This window comes from Nipponia nippon, unplaced genomic scaffold, assembly GCF_047370975.1.
Source record: "Nipponia nippon isolate SJK-2023a ecotype South Korea unplaced genomic scaffold, ASM4737097v1 scaffold_9, whole genome shotgun sequence".
Taxonomy (NCBI): Eukaryota; Metazoa; Chordata; class Aves; order Pelecaniformes; family Threskiornithidae; genus Nipponia; species Nipponia nippon.
In genome coordinates this window covers 27691389-27707128 of record NW_028262413.1, presented here as the reverse complement: position 1 = coordinate 27707128, position 15740 = coordinate 27691389, and the positions used below count along the sequence as shown (strand labels likewise).

The 15740-nt window shown below is 55.9% G+C and overlaps 1 protein-coding gene across 3 annotated transcripts; it reads right to left on the bottom strand.

Annotated features, from left to right (window-relative positions):
• Nucleotides 1-3736: 3736 nt before the first annotated feature.
• Nucleotides 3737-7555, bottom strand: CPLX3 (complexin 3). 3 transcript variants are annotated; one of them, XM_087744127.1, is made up of 4 exons: nucleotides 7177-7555; nucleotides 6758-6969; nucleotides 6327-6414; nucleotides 3737-4924 (listed from the first exon to the last, which is right to left on the bottom strand). In XM_087744127.1, exons 2-4 carry the CDS (start codon nucleotides 6916-6918, stop codon nucleotides 4700-4702), a joined length of 474 nt encoding a protein of 157 aa, XP_087600253.1. In that variant the 5' UTR covers nucleotides 6919-6969; nucleotides 7177-7555; the 3' UTR covers nucleotides 3737-4699. The 3 variants fall into 3 exon arrangements, with proteins under 3 accessions (XP_087600253.1, XP_087600254.1, XP_009467930.1); XM_087744128.1 differs by having other exon boundaries at nucleotides 7391-7555; XM_009469655.2 differs by having other exon boundaries at nucleotides 6758-7555.
• Nucleotides 7556-15740: the final 8185 nt, after the last annotated feature.

Genomic DNA, 15740 nt, shown 5'->3' with positions numbered 1-15740 from the left:
CTCCAGTCTCAGGTTTGTGCTTTAAGACCCAAGAGGGGTCTCCAGCCCAGCCCAGGATCAAGAGCCAGCCTGGGGTGCCTGGAGCCATCCGGAAGGGCTCTCAGGCCCTCATCCCTGTCCCCCTGCCCAGGACCGGAGCTGGGGGGTCCCCTCCTCTCCTCCAGCCAGCACTGGCTGGGAGTGCCCTACCTCCCCATGCTCCCTGGGGACACGAGGCAGGCAAAGCAAGGTTTGACCTTGTTTTCACTTCAGATCTTTTTTTTTTTGTGTGTGCGTGTAAAACATCGAGCAGAACAACATGAAAGATTACATAAAATCGCATTTTCTCCAATAGATTTTTATGGCGGGTGAGGAACAGCTGGGCTGGGTGGGGAGGTGTGGGGGAAAGGCAGAGGGGCTGGAGCAAATGATGGGGTGATTTTTGGGGGACCCCAGGGATGGTCTGAGCCGTGACCCCAGCACAGCTCCTTCTAAGGCTGCCTTCACCCCAGCTGGTGCCCCATAACATGGTTTCTTTAGTCCTTTGCCGGCTGCTCCGAGCCACTGCTGGAGAGCTTCCCAGTCAGATGTGGCAAAGCGTTTTTATGTCTTTTTTTTTTTATTATTATTATTATTCTGAGCAGAGATTATATCCTGAGGCTTTAAAGAGCTTTCAAACCCCCTGCCCTCCCCCGGCCCGTGGCTAGCGCAGAGCCGCCGGGGATGGCTGAACCGGCTGGCTGCGGCAGCCGGCGCGGATAATCACATCTGCCTTTACGCTCTGCCGAAGATGCGGCCGAATCCGGAGCCTTTTGAAGTGGGGAGAGGCTCCGGCTGCTTCCCTGGGGTGATGGAGCTCGGGGTGCCCTGGCTTTGTGTCGGGGTGGATACGAGTCTCTTCTGCGTCAGGGCTCGCAAAGCGCTGCCCAAATGTCGCTGCCCAGGCTGAAGGGAAGGAGGTACAAAGCGAGCAGTCCCCAGCCTGGCAGCGCGGGGCCGGCTCCGGCGGTGGCCTCTGTCACTCGTCGAAGGCTGCAGCGGTCCGGCCGCCTTCTCCCATCGGTGTCACGGCAAAGCCCGGTGGGGACGCGTGCCGAAGCAGTCCTGCCTCCTTATGCCATCCAGCCCTTGCAAAGGGCTCTTCCAACCCAGAGCCTCCCGTGCATCGCTCATGGGGCACCTCTTGGGCCCAGATTGTCACCCAGAGGGGGACACAGGGGTGGCAGATGGATTTATCACCCTCCTTGTACCAGCCCGTGGGTTACTCGGTGATCTGAGTTCAAACACTTTTAAAGAAAGAGAGGGCTGGGGAAAGCTGGGTCAGTGTGTGGAGCCAATCCTGGGCTCTCCTCCGTGCTCTTTAATCCAAATTAATCCCAATATCTGGACCAGCAGTACAGCGATGCGGCAGTGGGATGGATGGGGCCATCCCTTCCCGCAGCAGCTAGCAGGGAGATTTAATTGCCTGCAAAAAGAAAAACAAAGCGTTCAGCGGAGATCCCCCATCCTTTGATGGCGGTTCATTTGTTTCGGTGCTTTAACAATTGCTCATTTAATGCTTTGTTCATTGGGGAAAGCATTCACATCATCCCACACTCACCAGCAGAAAGGAGGCCTGATCCTGTGGCCGTATGATGAGGGGTTGCTCCGTGTCTGGTGCAGGAGGGTAGGAGCTCTGCCCGCCTGCGGGGCATTTATTTATAAGCTCCGCTGCCGGCAGAGATTCTCCAGCACCCAGTAAGGGCTTGCTCAGACAAATCCACCCCAAACCTGGCCCATAGGTTAGGGGTTTATAGCATAGAAGAGAAAAAATAAATTTTCTGCTTTAATCCACACTAATTTTTTGCTTTAAGTTTTTTAGCCCATGTGTTGATGCCCGGAGCAGTCATATGGCGTGCAGGCAGCCGGGATGCTCGGCTGCAGGGATGCTCGGGGACCCGGCAGCGGGGAATGCTGGCAAACAGGATGCATCTCTCGACGGGCAGGGGACAGGCAGGAGGAGGGCTGCCTGCCCCTGCTCCCCCATCCCAAACTCTCCTCCCTGGGACAGGCACTGGGCCAGCGATGGGAGCAGGACTGCAGGCTCAGAGCATCCTCGGAGCTCACGCCGCTTTGCCGGGAACGCTTTGCTGAGGCTTAACATGTTGCGGAGCCAAGCGGGAGAGCGCGTGCTGCTTGCTTTTCACATGCCTGGAGGTCATGGTGCCTCCTAAAATAAACCCGCCGTGCTTCACGCGGCCTTTGCGTGGCGGCACGTGGGCCGGCAGCAATCACGGAGCAGAGCCGAAGGTCCGTGGCTGGGGGAGCGGGGAAGGGGGGCAAAATAAAAGGTGGGGGAGAGGGTCCAGGCTGTGTCCCGGTGGGGTTACACTGGTTACGGGTGGGGATGAACCAAGGGGCTGCATCCCCCAACCCCATCTCCCTCCCTCTGCTCTCGTGGGGATCCCGCTCACTCGCGGGATGTTTTATTGATCAAGCCTTGCTGAGGATTTAAAAGCCAAGCCTGGCTGGAGGGCTCGGCTTGGTCAGTGCCTGCTTTCTGCTATCCCTTTCCTGGTGGGGGATTAGATGAGCTTGGGCTGATCCTCATCAGGTATGATCTCCTTTCAAAGCTAAAGCTGCTTCTGCCAATCTTCCCTCTCCTTTCTCGCCAGCCTCCGGCACCGTGTGGGGCCGGGTTAGGGCTCTGCCTGGGGCAGATGTCCCCGGAGCTGCTGGCCGGTCCCTGCGGGGCTGGAAAGCAGCCTGGTCCCTGGGGCTGGAGGGCTGTGATGATGTGGGTCCTCGTGGGCAGAGCATCACGCCTGAGCTGCGGCCAGGAGGCCGCCGTCTGTCTGTCCTGCCAGCCAAAGCAGTGGCTGATTTCTTCTCAAGTGTGAGACAACCTCTGACTTTGGAGGGTATCAGGAGTTTCTCAGGACTCCCTGGCCCCAGCACGGTGTTGCCAGGGGGCTGGGGGCAGAAAGCAGTCTCCTGGCCATACCAGGGAGCTTTGCTCAGCCCAGCAGCCCCACACATGGCCTGACCCAGCATCCCTGTTGCAATACTAATACTAATACTAATACTAATACTAATACTAATAATAATACTAATAATAATACTAATACTAATACTAATACTACTAATAATAAAACAACCAGCTTCCCAGCACCCTCCCCTGTGTTTTCCTGGATGACCCACACACACACCCCCCCTGCAAAAGCAAATTGCAGTTAATCGGCTCCGTTGGGATTTGGAGCGGTAAATTCCCAGCTCGTGCCAGCTCTTTCCAGGAAGCCTCGCTGCAGGAGCCCACCACCCGCCGGGATGCCGGCAGGCTGGAGTTGCTCTGGCCTGAAGTCACACCTGTACTTATCACAGTCTCGTCCCCGCAGAGACGTGTCCTTGCTCGGAGCAGTGCTGCGGACATCCCGCAGCGCCCATGAGACTGAGCCGGGTAGCTGGTGGTGATCTGAAGGCTTTTTACTAAAATAGCCCAAAATCTGTGAAATCTGGGGGTTTTGCTTGCTTTTAAATCCGGCTGCTGACAAAGAGTCATTCGTAGCATCCCTTTGGTACGAAACATGGCAAAACACCTGACCGCAACCAGGCGCGATGCTTTCTTCTGGATGATGCTGCAAGAGATTTCTCCCTTGAGCTCCCATCACTGCTCCCCCCTGCCCTGTCAAGGGGATGTGCTTGACCTCTCTACACCCCTCATACCTTGGGGGACCCCAACACCTTTATCAGGAAAGCACTGCTCGAGGAGAGAAAGAAATGCATAGACATCTCCTGGTATTTATTCCACCGGTTATAACAGTACCATGGCACGGGGACAGCATAGGAGGTGGAGAGACACTCAACTGAGCACAGCACACAACCACAGCACGACAGAGGAGGAGGAGATTTTCCCTTATCACTTTGTTCTTCTCCTGGAAGAAACAAGGACACGAGTGGATCCCACCATGGGAGAGGGAGGGTGTGCCACCACCACGCCGGGGAAGGGCTGGTGTGGGTTCAGATGAGCACCGGGGAGGGGTTTTATTCCTCTCTGGCATTCATTCAGGCTTCAGCCCTCTGGTCCTCAACACCCCCCTTCCTGCTGGGCTAAACGGGATCATATAGCAGGTCCTTCCCGGCTGACTCCTTTGAGAGGGGCCCTCAAGGACAAAGTGGCTGGTATTTCTTGCACAGACGGGATGTTATTTCTCGTGTGATGGGTATGGGGTGCAGGGCAGGGGGAGCATTTAGCATTGTGCCTTGTCCTTGCAAGGCAAATTGGAGTCTCCTTGTCATTTCCAGGAGGCTCGGACAAAATGTGCAGGCAGAGACACGGCGTATGGCCACCGCTCTGCTGGAAAGCCATCGCCTTCCCATGCTGACGTGGTTCAATAACACTCCAAGGTCACTCAGGGCTTTCTTTCCCTGCAAACCCCCCAGCTCTCTCTAAGGACACCCACTGCCACGGGCACAGGAGGAGGTGCTGGGGTGGGGGGGGACATGCTGACTCTTTGCTCTAACCTCAGACTGGAGAACAAAACAAAAACCACACATCAGGGACATCAGGGTCAGGGACTTGAGGCTTCACACGGCTCAGAAGGAGGACCCGACTCACACAAGGCAAGGGTGACAACACCAGTGGGGTCCCCGCTGCAGGCAACAGCCACTGCCAGACCCTTCGCTGCGTCCCCTCCCTTCTCCCGCAGCGTCACGTTGATGGGGAGGGGGGGGTCCAGCCAGGTCACATCACGGCACATTTCTCAGCCGATTGCTTCAGGTCCTCTAGCGTGGCCGAAGCTTTGTCTTTCAAGGAATCAAGGTCCAGGTTCTGGATGTTGCTGAGCTGGCCGATAACCGAGTTCTTCTCTTCCTCCTCCTCGTTGTCCTGCTCGATCATCTTGGCCAGCTCTTTGGGCAGCTCCACGTCGCCTCCCACCAGCTGGATCTGGTTGTCATCCGTTTCGTTCTGAAATGGGCCAGGAGAAGGTCAGGCGTGGGATGCTGCAGGTGGGAAGGGGGCTTCTAGAGGCACTAAAGGCACGTGCAATGTTCAAGGCGGTGTCTGCATGGGCTTTGGGCTGTCTTCCCATTTTAAGGCCCATGTGGGTTGGTCCCTGGGGCTCACAGTCATCCTCGTGCTGTGGGTAGGATGGTGCCCATAAGCTCCATCACTGCTGACCCAGAGGGGACAGGGCTGAGCAGAGCCCAGGCACACACCAACGGACACGGCAAGAGCTGAGATGATAACCCGAGTGTGCCAGCATCAGTATAAATTGGCTTTAAGCTCGCATTGGAGTGGTTGGGGAGGTTCAGGCACCCAATTAAGCTACACGTATGCTTAACGACTGTGCCCACCAGAGATCGGGGCCAGCTCTGCACTGGAGAGCCACAGGGAGACTTTGCAAGAGGCAGCTCGGCTGCCAAGCGGGTTTAGTAATGAGCAGAAGAAACTTGTCGAAAGATTAGAAGGGACATCTAAGGCATGAGAAAGCAGCAAAAGGATTCGGGGGCCAGATCAGAACAAATCCCCATTTCCCCTGGAGAAAAAAATCTCCAGCTCTTCATTTTCTGCCTTTTCTTGCTTTTGGCAGGGGGAAAATAAATTCTCCAGCTGTTTATTTCCTGGCAATAAAAGGGGTGTGAGAAGCAGCGGGGTGTGCATCCAGGCTGGTTGAACAATATCAAACAATCTGAACAATATCACTTGGCTTAGCTGACCTTTCTGAACTAAAATTAGCCCCGCTCCAATTTAGAGTATTCACCGCTGAGAGACTCTTGCTGAATAAAGGGTGGGTTTGGGGGGAGAAGAGCTTGTGGCAATTCCAAGAATGGCTGAATTATCCCTTGATTAAATTGTTTCTAGTGAATCATTCATTGGGCAGAAATTCCAAAATAGGAGTTTAGCTGCGAAACCTTTGCCAAATAATCTGGGGAGAGGAGCTGGCTAATCCAGCCGGGAAGGTGTAATTCTGGCTCCACTCCCGGCTACGGGGCTGGGGGTCCGGGGTGAAGGCGGCTTTCCCTGGTCTGGCTGGGGCTAGGGAGCAAAAGAGAGGAAGGGGGGGATCAAGCAAGGCAGAGGGTGTGTGCCGGGGGTCCCACTGTTTGGGGCTGGTGGCTTGCAGTGCTCAGGGGTGATGGGAAGGGGCCAAGGTTTGGGTGGAAAGATGCTTTTTAGGGGAACTGATTTGCACTTGGGCTTTGTAGCTTAAAAATCTCACCCGGCAAAGAGGGTCCAGTGCCCCTTCCCCTCCCTGCAGAGCAGGGCTGTTGTCTGTCCCCCCGTGGCCCCATCGCCAAGCCCCCCATGAGGGCTGTGATGGGGCTTGGCTCCCTGTGTGCCCCCCCCGTGCCCGGCACGGCCGTACCTTGGGGAGCCTGTACTTGTCTCGGAAATGGGACCTGAACGTGGCCCTCTCCGCCTTGCGCTGGGCAAACTGGGCATCTCTCTCCATCCTGCGAACCACACAGGGCAGTTACCAGCAGCTGCTGCCCCCAGTCCCTGGGTCTGAGCATCTCTACCCCCCCCTACCCAGGTACCCCCCATCTCCTCTGCAAAGTCCCAGTTCCCCACAATTTCCTCCCCCCAGCACAGCCTGAAAAGAGAAAACAATCCCATCTCCCGGGTGAGGAAGCGGATTAAAGGATTAGGGGGTTCATTAAACTCCCTCATGGCCCTGCCCCCCCCAGCACTGTCTCCCCCATACATGGGATGGGGGGCTGCAGAGGGAGCACCCTGCTTCCCGCCGGAACCCCGGGGGTCCAACCCGCCCCAGTACCCGGTGCCGGTCGCACTCACTTCTCCTCCACCAGCTGCCGCTGATATTCCTCGTACTCCTCGCGGGTCATGCCCTGCGCCTCGGCCGGAGACTTCTCGCTCTCGCTCTTCTCCTCGCCGCCCAGGCCACCCGTCAGGTTCTTCAGCTGCCCCCCCACCATGCTCTTCACCATGAACGCCATGGTCGCGGTCCCAGGGGGCTGGGGAGCCTGGGGACCAGGGAAGCACGGGTGCTGGGGAGCGAGAGTTCGGAGCTACTGTGGAGCTGGGGTGCTGGGAGAACCGGGGTTAATGGGGAGATGGGGCTCTGGGGTACCAAGGAGCGGGGAAGATGGGGATGCTGAGTTACGGGGGAGCCCGGGGTACCGGGCTAAGAGCGAGCCAGAGTGCCGGGGAGCCGAGGTACACTCGGTGCTGGGGTGCCAGGAGTTGGGAGTTACCGGGAAGCTGCGTGCTGCGGGTGCGAGCGCCCGGGGAGCCAGAGCACTGGGTTATCGAGGAGACGGGGCCAGCAGAGCCGAGTTCCCGGGATGCCGGAGTGCCGAGTTCCCGGGCAGCCGGGATGCTGTGGAGGTGAGTTCCCGGGGCGCCGGAGCGCCGAGTTCCCGGGATGCCGGGGTGCAGCGGAGCCGAGTTCCCGGGGTGCTCGCGTACCGGGTTCGGGAGGAGCCGGGATGCCGCGGAGGTGAGCTCCCGGGACGCCGCGGAGCCGGGGATCAGCGGGGCCGCGCCTCCCCGCCGCCCATGGCGGGGCCGGGCCGGGCGGGGAGCGGAGCCGGAGCGCTGCAGCAGCACCGGGGCGCGGACAGCTCCGGTGTGTGCGGCACCGCCCCCGCCGGCCCCGCCGCCCCCGCCGCCCCCCGCCCGGCCCAGAGGCGGGGCCGCCGCCGCCCCAGCCGGCTGCGGGGGCAACTTCAGCCGGGAAGGAGCCCCCGGAGCCCCCAGCCCCGCACCCCCGGGGCGGCGGGGATGGACGGAGCCGCGGCGGGGGCTGCCCTGAGCCCTGCCCGCCCCTCCCGGCCACCGTGCCCTCCTCTCCGGCCGGTCGGGGACAGCTAGCCGTGATGCCTGCCTGTCTCACCCCATCGAGGGGCTGCGGCGGAGCAAACCCACGGAAATATCTTTTTTCCCACTCTATTCCCCATCCTTTGGGTCTGGCTGGAGGAAAAGCCGGGATTTAGCATTCTCTAAAAGCCATCTGTGCCATCCACGAGTTGCAACTGTTGTTTGCACGTAGATGTAAGGGCTGGCGTGCCCAAGAGCTTGTTCTTCTCTTTCCTAGTGGTATTAATTAAATTAATTAATTGTACTAAAAGCTGCTATCAGTCCCCACGAGCGCTGCCTCGCTGATGTACCAGAGCCGGCCCAGGGACCCACGCGTTCATCCGTCACCTAAACCAGGAGGCCGAGGACAGAGCAGGCATTGATTTCATTGCGTAATTCCCTCGGCCCCTCCAGCTCTCCTGGCTCCCATCCTACCCCCACTCCCACTCCCACTCCTGCTATTTCCTTTGACTGCAGCCCCATCGCTGGCCTTGGGGAGTGAGCAATTAATGGCATCAGAAGCGCACCTCCCTTCCAGATGGCCAGCCTGACTTTAACATACATTTCTCCCTTTTTTCTTCTCCGCTCATGAAAAATGAGCGCAGATCCAAACTCCAATCCCAGCTTGCGGGAAATCATTTCATTTCTGAAATTTAAAGACAATCTCCACAGATTAAAATGATGGAACAGCTGTGAAGCAATAAAGTGAAAGAGGGAGGGGGAATCTTCTCCCTTCCCCCCTTGCCCAAGGTAGCACCAGGCAAAAATTTGTCTTAAAAGGAAAATTTTTTTTAAAAATGTATTTTTCTTGGATAATAATCCAGCCAGCAGTTAGGCATTGACCACTGCTGTTACGGATCAGAGCCCGCTTTTGGAGGTGATACAAGGGGATTTGTCCCAGTGAAGGCTCTCCGGGGCTATGGCTAAATCCCAGTGGAGCAGATCCCCTTGAATGATGCTGGCAGTTTCCCTGCGTTCATCTGAACATGCAAATTGCCTTTCCACACAGCCATGAGGCTGAGGGAGATCCATCCGAGGCACCATTTGGCACAATTCAGCATCACCCACAGCATCTCACCACCACTCCGATGCCCCTGTGGCTGCTGCCTGCCCTGCGTCGATGCTGAGCTGGCTGCTCATGACTCTGACCAACTGTGTGCAGCGATGATTTTCACTTTTCACACCACTCTGCAGAACCCCTAAGCATTTCACCATGGACAGCCCATGGAAAAGGAATTTTAATCCACAAGGAGCTTTCACAACCTGTTTAGAAATAGGCTGAGAGCCCCAGGTACTCTGCAGACCTTGCATCGCCAACAGCGTGTTCAAGTTTTGCTGTCAGTCAGAGAAGGACTGGATGAAAAGAGGGGCAGGGAGGAGGAAAAGCATCCCTGCTTGTGTCCCAGAGCCACTTTGCCCTTGGATGCCAGGCAGGTTTGAGCTTTGGGTCATTCAGAGCAGACTTCTGATGTGGCTGGTCCTAGGAGCTTTGCTCAGTCTGGATTTCTATTTCAGCATTCACTAACAGTAAGAGACTCGAAGTCAGGACCGATTTTTTCCAGCTGGATTAGATGGGTCAGCTACCATGTAGCCTCCTTGTCTGAGAAACTAAGAGAAAACAGCTCTTGATAAGCAGAAATGCTTGGCCAAAGCAGCTAGGTGAAAATTAGCACGCGATTACCGGCAGCAGCTGGGACTCAGTCACTCGTGGCAGGGATGCTCACTCACCAGGAGATGGATGTGCCCTGCAGAGGGGGACCATGCGGTTGTTCTTTGCAGCCTCTTGCAGCCCAGCATGGTTGGGAATGGAGCAAAAGGCAAAGGAAAGGACCTCCAGCGAGGTCTCACGGCTGTTGGCAGCTCTCCCATCCCTTCGGCTCTTTGGGCCATGCTCTTCCCAGGGAGGCCAGTGTCCCATCTGGAGGTGGAAGAGAGAGGAAACTCAGAGGGTGCAGAGGGCTGGTGAGCAAGCCCGTGGTGATGCTTCAGGGTGGTTGATTTCCCATTTGCTTTTCTTTGGGCAGCTGAACTGTTCCTTATCCCTGAAATATATTCAAGTAAGAATGACTCATCCTTCCTCCCAGGACTCTAACCTGCAGTAATGAGATGTAAATCCTTGCATGACCTATTATATTAGCTTATGCTATATCACACATCTCCGTGGATTAGACAGGAGGGAGATGAAACGTCCCCCAGTAGCAGCCAGCCTCAGACAAGCCGGTGGAAGTTAAGAGGATCCTCTCTCAGCATTGACACCTGATTTGAATAGGATGCAAGCAGTTCCATTCCCTTTACCATGGTGAGAGGGATTATTTCAGCTCTTCTTTCCAGGTAATGGGAGAACTGGCTCCAAAGCCACACCTGGAAGCCCTCCCCTCAACCAGGGCTTCATAGGATGCTCCAGAGATCCCTGAAGGGGACCAGAAATGGCCAGGATTTCCTGGAGTGGCTGGTTCTTGGAGTTATCCCGTAGACTGTACAGGGGAAGGATCTGTGGCCTTGACTTGCAATGCAATGGCAATAAGGCCATCGAAGGGCAGCGACCTGATCCTTGTCAGCCTGAAATCCAGGGGAACACAAAGGTTTAAACCTTTGAAGACCCTGAGTAGGTGAGTTAATCCTGGAAAGACGTGTGTGCGCGCTGGAGACGCGACAGGGGAGGAAATGAGAAGGCGTTTCTAAATAAAGCAGGCAGCCTCTCTGCCGGGAGAAGTCATGCTTGCACTTGGCGGTTGATTGTCACTTCTTGTGATGGGGACAGGCACCGCAAACACAAGGACCTCCGCGCTCAGCCCTGACCCTGGGTGCACAGGAGCAGAGTCACCTCTGCTCTTCCCGCCAGCGGATGGGGATGCTCCAATGGGATGGGGGCAGGGTTACCCTGCCATGCCCATCGCTGCCACGCAGCCGGGGCAGCTGCCTGCTCCAGGCATGGGGATAAGGCACAGTGACATCCATCCTGTGATGGTGGCCTCTGGAACAGACCCAGGAGCTGAGCATCCCTTGGGCAGAGAGCTGCTGCCAGCGGTGGGGTGGCTCTTGCCTTGGGGACAGTGGGGGACATCTGCCCCCTTTCTTTGAGGTCTCCACCAGCAAGAAAAGCAATACAGCAGCCACCGATTAAACCTCAATACTAACTAATCTCTGCTGAAACACGTTTTTTTCCATAGACCAGCCAATGAAAGTATGGTGTCTATCATCCTCAGCATCGCAATCAGCTTCTCTATCTAAACTACTTAGCTGTAAGAAGGTAACTATTACTCTGGGACAGTTATTAAGAAGTTGTTAAGAAAACACTGAGGGGCTGAAGCACTGGGATCTGGGGGGGGGAACGCAGAGGGACCTCAGGGGGGACAGCCTGGCTGGAGGGTCCCGGCGTTATGGACCACTGCAAGCTTCAGCTGCCAAAAGTTCAAGAGAAAAGGTCCTGTGGTCTCGAGCTGTAGCATCCCTTCAAAGGGCAGTGAGTTCTCTTCTGCCCAGCACTCTCTGGGGTAAAAGTGCCACTGTGTCATTAACATAGGGAATAAAGAAAGTTTAGAGTAATGATGTTGTAAAGTATCAAATAAAATTACTTCCTTTCATGTTACTTGAATATCATTAAATAAAGCTAAAAGTTTCTGGAGTTTGTCTTGGCCGAGGAAGATGAAATGCGACGCAGCAGCCAGCTTTGTATGGGAATGAAATCAAAGCTGCCTTTTCATGACCTAGGGAAGCCATTTCAATGTAAAGCCTTCCTACTCCTATAGAACCAATCCTTTAAGTTCCAAAAATCTGTCGTCATTGCCTAAGGATGAAGAAATCCCATAGAGGGGGGGTTTATTACTGTTCTTATTTGATATTAAGCCCCAATTATACTCAGGGAGAGCTATATATCATATAGGCTCTATGTCTCATGTTGCATCATGAATTTTAATTTTTTAAAAAAACTTGTGTTTAATTGCGTCCTGATCTCTCATGCATTCGTGTGCCTGCAGAGCATCCCTCAGCGGGGACTGCGCTGCCTCTGCTTGTGGCAGCACAGGCTGAGCGTGAGAGGTGCAACAAAGGCAGAAGTTTTGACGTCCTTTACAGGGTCATGCCCATCTCTTCTCTTTCCCAGTAGATAACAAATAAATAGTTTTATATTGCTAGTATTATTTTGATAATGAATACCCTATACTGTTCTGTGCAATGTATATCTCCCTTAAACCTCTGTTATGGGTGTGCACACGTGTATATACACACACGTATGCGCACTATGAATTATTTTGTTCAGATTCCCACAAGCTGAAGACCATCAGAGCCCTCACTGCCCAGGGATGTTTAATGCCAGCCCATGGAAAGGATCAGGCTCTCCCCATTTATTTCTGGGCAGGAGGAGAGGTGACAGCCAGGTACCCTGACAAACCCGGCACCTCTGGCTGGCCGTCCCCCTCCTCGCCCTGGGGTGGCCTGGCAGAGCATCCCCTAGGAGACCCCAAATAGTACCTGGGAAGGGAAGCTGAGAGTGGAGATGCTGCTGAGATGTCCCCCCACTTTCCTCTGAACACCCTTGGGGCTGCCCAGACTCGGAATTAGGATTTTTGAGGGGTTTGGGATGGGTGGGATGGGAATGGTCCTGCCAGAGCTGTGTGGAGGGGGACATACAGACTTTGCCCCAAGGGACGGGGGATCTGGGGACATTGTGGGTGCATTATTGGAAGAGGGTAACCAGGCAGGGGAGCAGGTCACACAGATCAGGGGTGGTTATAATCCCTGCCAGCACACGTGCTGGGAGGAGAGATGCTGTTGGGGGGTGAGGAAGAAGAGGGAGGTGATTGGGGTCGGGGGGGGAGGCTCCCATGGCAGAGTCTGCACCCAAGCAGTGACACAAATATACATGGACAGACACACAGAGCATGTAAACAGGCACATGGGGAGACCATGTGCTGCTTTGCTGCCGGTGGTAGAGAGCAAGCCTGGAGCAAAGGCACACGCCAGCCGAAACACACACACGGCCACACACACACAGAGTTTTCCCACGGGGGATCTTTCCAGCCTTGCCTTCATTTCCTGGAGTGGTCAGAAGGAAAAGCCAGAGAGCGGAGCTGGAGAGGTGAACGACACCGAACGGTGATGGGAATGGCTTTGTACATCACGCTAAAAATAGTTCTCGTGATAAAGTCAGTCGTGGAGAGGGAGGAGGTGCAGGCAGTGCACAGATGCTGGCAAGGTCTGCCAGGGGTTCGGAAGCCTGCACATGAAGAATGGAGCAGAAGGAGCCTTGTTGGGCCGTAATTAGAGCTGATAATTTGCTCCAAGCAGCACCGAGGGAATTAAGCAGTGGGCAGCTTGGGAGGGGGCCTGCCTGGGCACATTACACCCCCTCCTCTTGGGATGGATGGTTTGTAACCCTGGGAAATGGGAAGCAGCAAGCAATTGCTGCAGCTGGAATTGCACTGGGAACAGATGGGCCCTTGGGTTTCCTTTGAAGTGAGTCTCAGTTTTTATTTGTTTAGAGGAGGAAGGCTCTCTGCATCTCTGAGGCTCTCGGGGTAAGGGGGAGAAGGCAGGCAGGGGCTGGGACATGGGGAAGGCCCTCAGGAAGAGCCAAAGCCAAAGGAAAGAACCGCGATGGAGAAGGGAGAGGGTATCTGCAGGGAGCAGGGCAGGGACGGGATGCACCGAGAGGGACCAGAGCTGGTGCTGGGAGAGATGCTCTGGCTGGGGTGACCCCAGTGAGTCCGTGCGGGGGGGGAAAGGTGGAGGAGCCAGCAAGGTGACAGTGAAAGAAAATCAAAGGATGTGTGACTTCAGAGATTGTCCTTTCACCTCCTGCAGCTTCTGCATACCAAGTCAGCGCTGGTCCCAAGCGCTCCCAGCCCGGCTGGTCCCTGGCAGCAGACACCCTGAGCCAGCTGGGGATGCTGAGCTCCAGTCCAAGCTGTGATCCTGACCAGTGGTGCAGAGAGGAGAGGCACGAGGGCTGCCAGGACTGGAGGCTGGATTTTCAGGAGCTTTTTAAACCAGGACCTCCCCGTGTCTCTGTCCTCCTTGCATGCCACGTGGCAAAGGCGTAGGGAGAAGCAAGGTCCATTTGTGCCAAGGCATGGGCACCCAGTGTTTGGCAGCGCTGGCCTTGCAGGCAGCAGAAATAACTCCCTGCCTGCTGTTGCCGATGATGATTCACGCTGTGAACTTGAGGCAGGATGGGAGCTGACACAACTGGGCCCAGTGCCGATCTCCTCATTGCCGACGGGAGGAGGAGGAGGGGGACATGTTGTGAGCCAGCACCCGCGAGCCACAGTAGCCCCTGGGTGTCACACAGGAGCTGGCAGCTTGTCCCCTCTTCCCACGCGAGCGGCAGGGGGCAGAGCTGGTGCGCAGCCTGCTGATGGGTTCACAGCTGATGGAAACAGCCCCAAAATCCCTGAGGAGAAATCACCTAGTGGGATACAGGCTGTCCTTGGCTGTGCATCACCAGGCAGCAGCCCAAAGCGGGGGACCCAGAGACAGGAGTCAGGAGCAAACAGCCCTGTATGGGGGAAACTGAGGCACAGACACTGGTGGCAGGAGGGGCTTGGCAGGGTGAAGCTCCGCTCTTTGCAGCCAAGAACGGGATTTGTTACAGCAGTTCTCCCGCAGCATCCTCCAACTACATCCCGGAGGATGCTGAGGATGTCAGTATGGCACCAAACCCCCCCCCCCTGCCCATGGGACCAGGCACAGTCCCAGAGATCGGCAGCATGGTGCCATTTAGAGGAAAACCAAAAGTCTAAAAGAGTTTCAGGTTAGCTTTTCTCCCCTCTTTTTGATGGCGGGCAGGGGTCCATCGGCCAGCAGTAACCCAGGGCAAAGGGATGTGATGGGGACCGGACCAAACCTCCTCCTTGCTCACTGATGTCTACCATCACAGGAAGGTGCTGGGCATTTCTCGCCATTTCAAAAGCTGTGTTTCTTGCAGGCTTTGCCTGTAAATTACTTTAATCTTCATAAGCCTGAAAAGTAAAGCTGCTTATATGGCTGGGGCCTGCCAGAGCACTAGGAGGAACGGTGAGGGGGATGTGGACAACAGGAGGGGAGGTTAGTCCAGGAGAAACAAAACCGTACAGTGGATCAAGCCCCATCACATCCCTGTCCCGTCTCCTCCGGACATTTGGACACCCTGAGGTCTCAGGGGAAGGGGGTCAGGAGCACTCAACTTCTGTAACTCCTGCCATCTCCCCTCCGCATCAGAGGGCTCTTGAAGGCTGCGTCACTCCATCCTCCATCCCACCTGTCCCACCTAGGCCTGAGCTGTGCCTGCTGTCCCAGCACTCCCAATTTTTCCCTTCAACCCCCACCAAGAGGAGTCTCAGTCCCAATTCTGGCCCCAAACAGAACGAGAGCTCCCGACTCCGGCTTGCGAACCAGGCAGCCAGCAAAGCCAGTGACCCGTGCATCGTTCAACACTGAATAATTCTCCCTTGGTTGAAAGAAACTATTTTAAACCTGCTGAGCCTTGTGTGCCAGACGCCACCTCCACCCAACACCTTTCAAGAGAGCAGAGACTCTGTGGGAACACCTCCTTTGGCGCTGGGGGTCCAGGACATGTTGGGTCCCATCTTTAGCCCCTTGGCTGAGTCAAGCAGGGCAGGGAACAAGGTCCACAAGGTCCAGGGATCAGCCCCAAAATGCATCGCCAGATCTTTCCCCACCTGGTCCAAGCATCTCCAAGGGTCGAAGATAAAGCCTGGCTTAAATAGGAGCATTGCCATCACTTGGCAGCTTCATCACTGTCACAACCTCGCTAGTTCTCATGGGTGGCATGGTGCCAAGTGATGCCCAGGCTGCTCATCCCAGCTATGTGGGGACCCCAGGCAGAGATGGGGGGACCATCCCCACCTTGTACCCTGCCAGGGGATCCTAGGACTCCCAGGGTGCTGTGTTCCCCCCAGGGCTGCACCCCATGGGAGCACAGCCGGAGACAGAAGGGCGGTGAGGCAGGATGTGCCGCGTC

What these genes read in the sequence shown, in the direction of transcription:
- CPLX3 (XM_009469655.2), bottom strand. Translation starts at nt 6,918, where the DNA reads ATGGCGTTCATGGTGAAGAGCATGGTGGGGGGGCAGCTGAAGAACCTG. An exon ending in CGGCAGCTGGTGGAGGAGAA is followed by an intron (nt 6,415 to 6,757) that starts GTGAGTGCGACC and finishes TGTGGTTCGCAG; the next exon opens with GATGGAGAGAGATGCCCAGT. An exon ending in ACAAGTACAGGCTCCCCAAG is followed by an intron (nt 4,925 to 6,326) that starts GTACGGCCGTGC and finishes GGCCCATTTCAG; the next exon opens with AACGAAACGGATGACAACCA.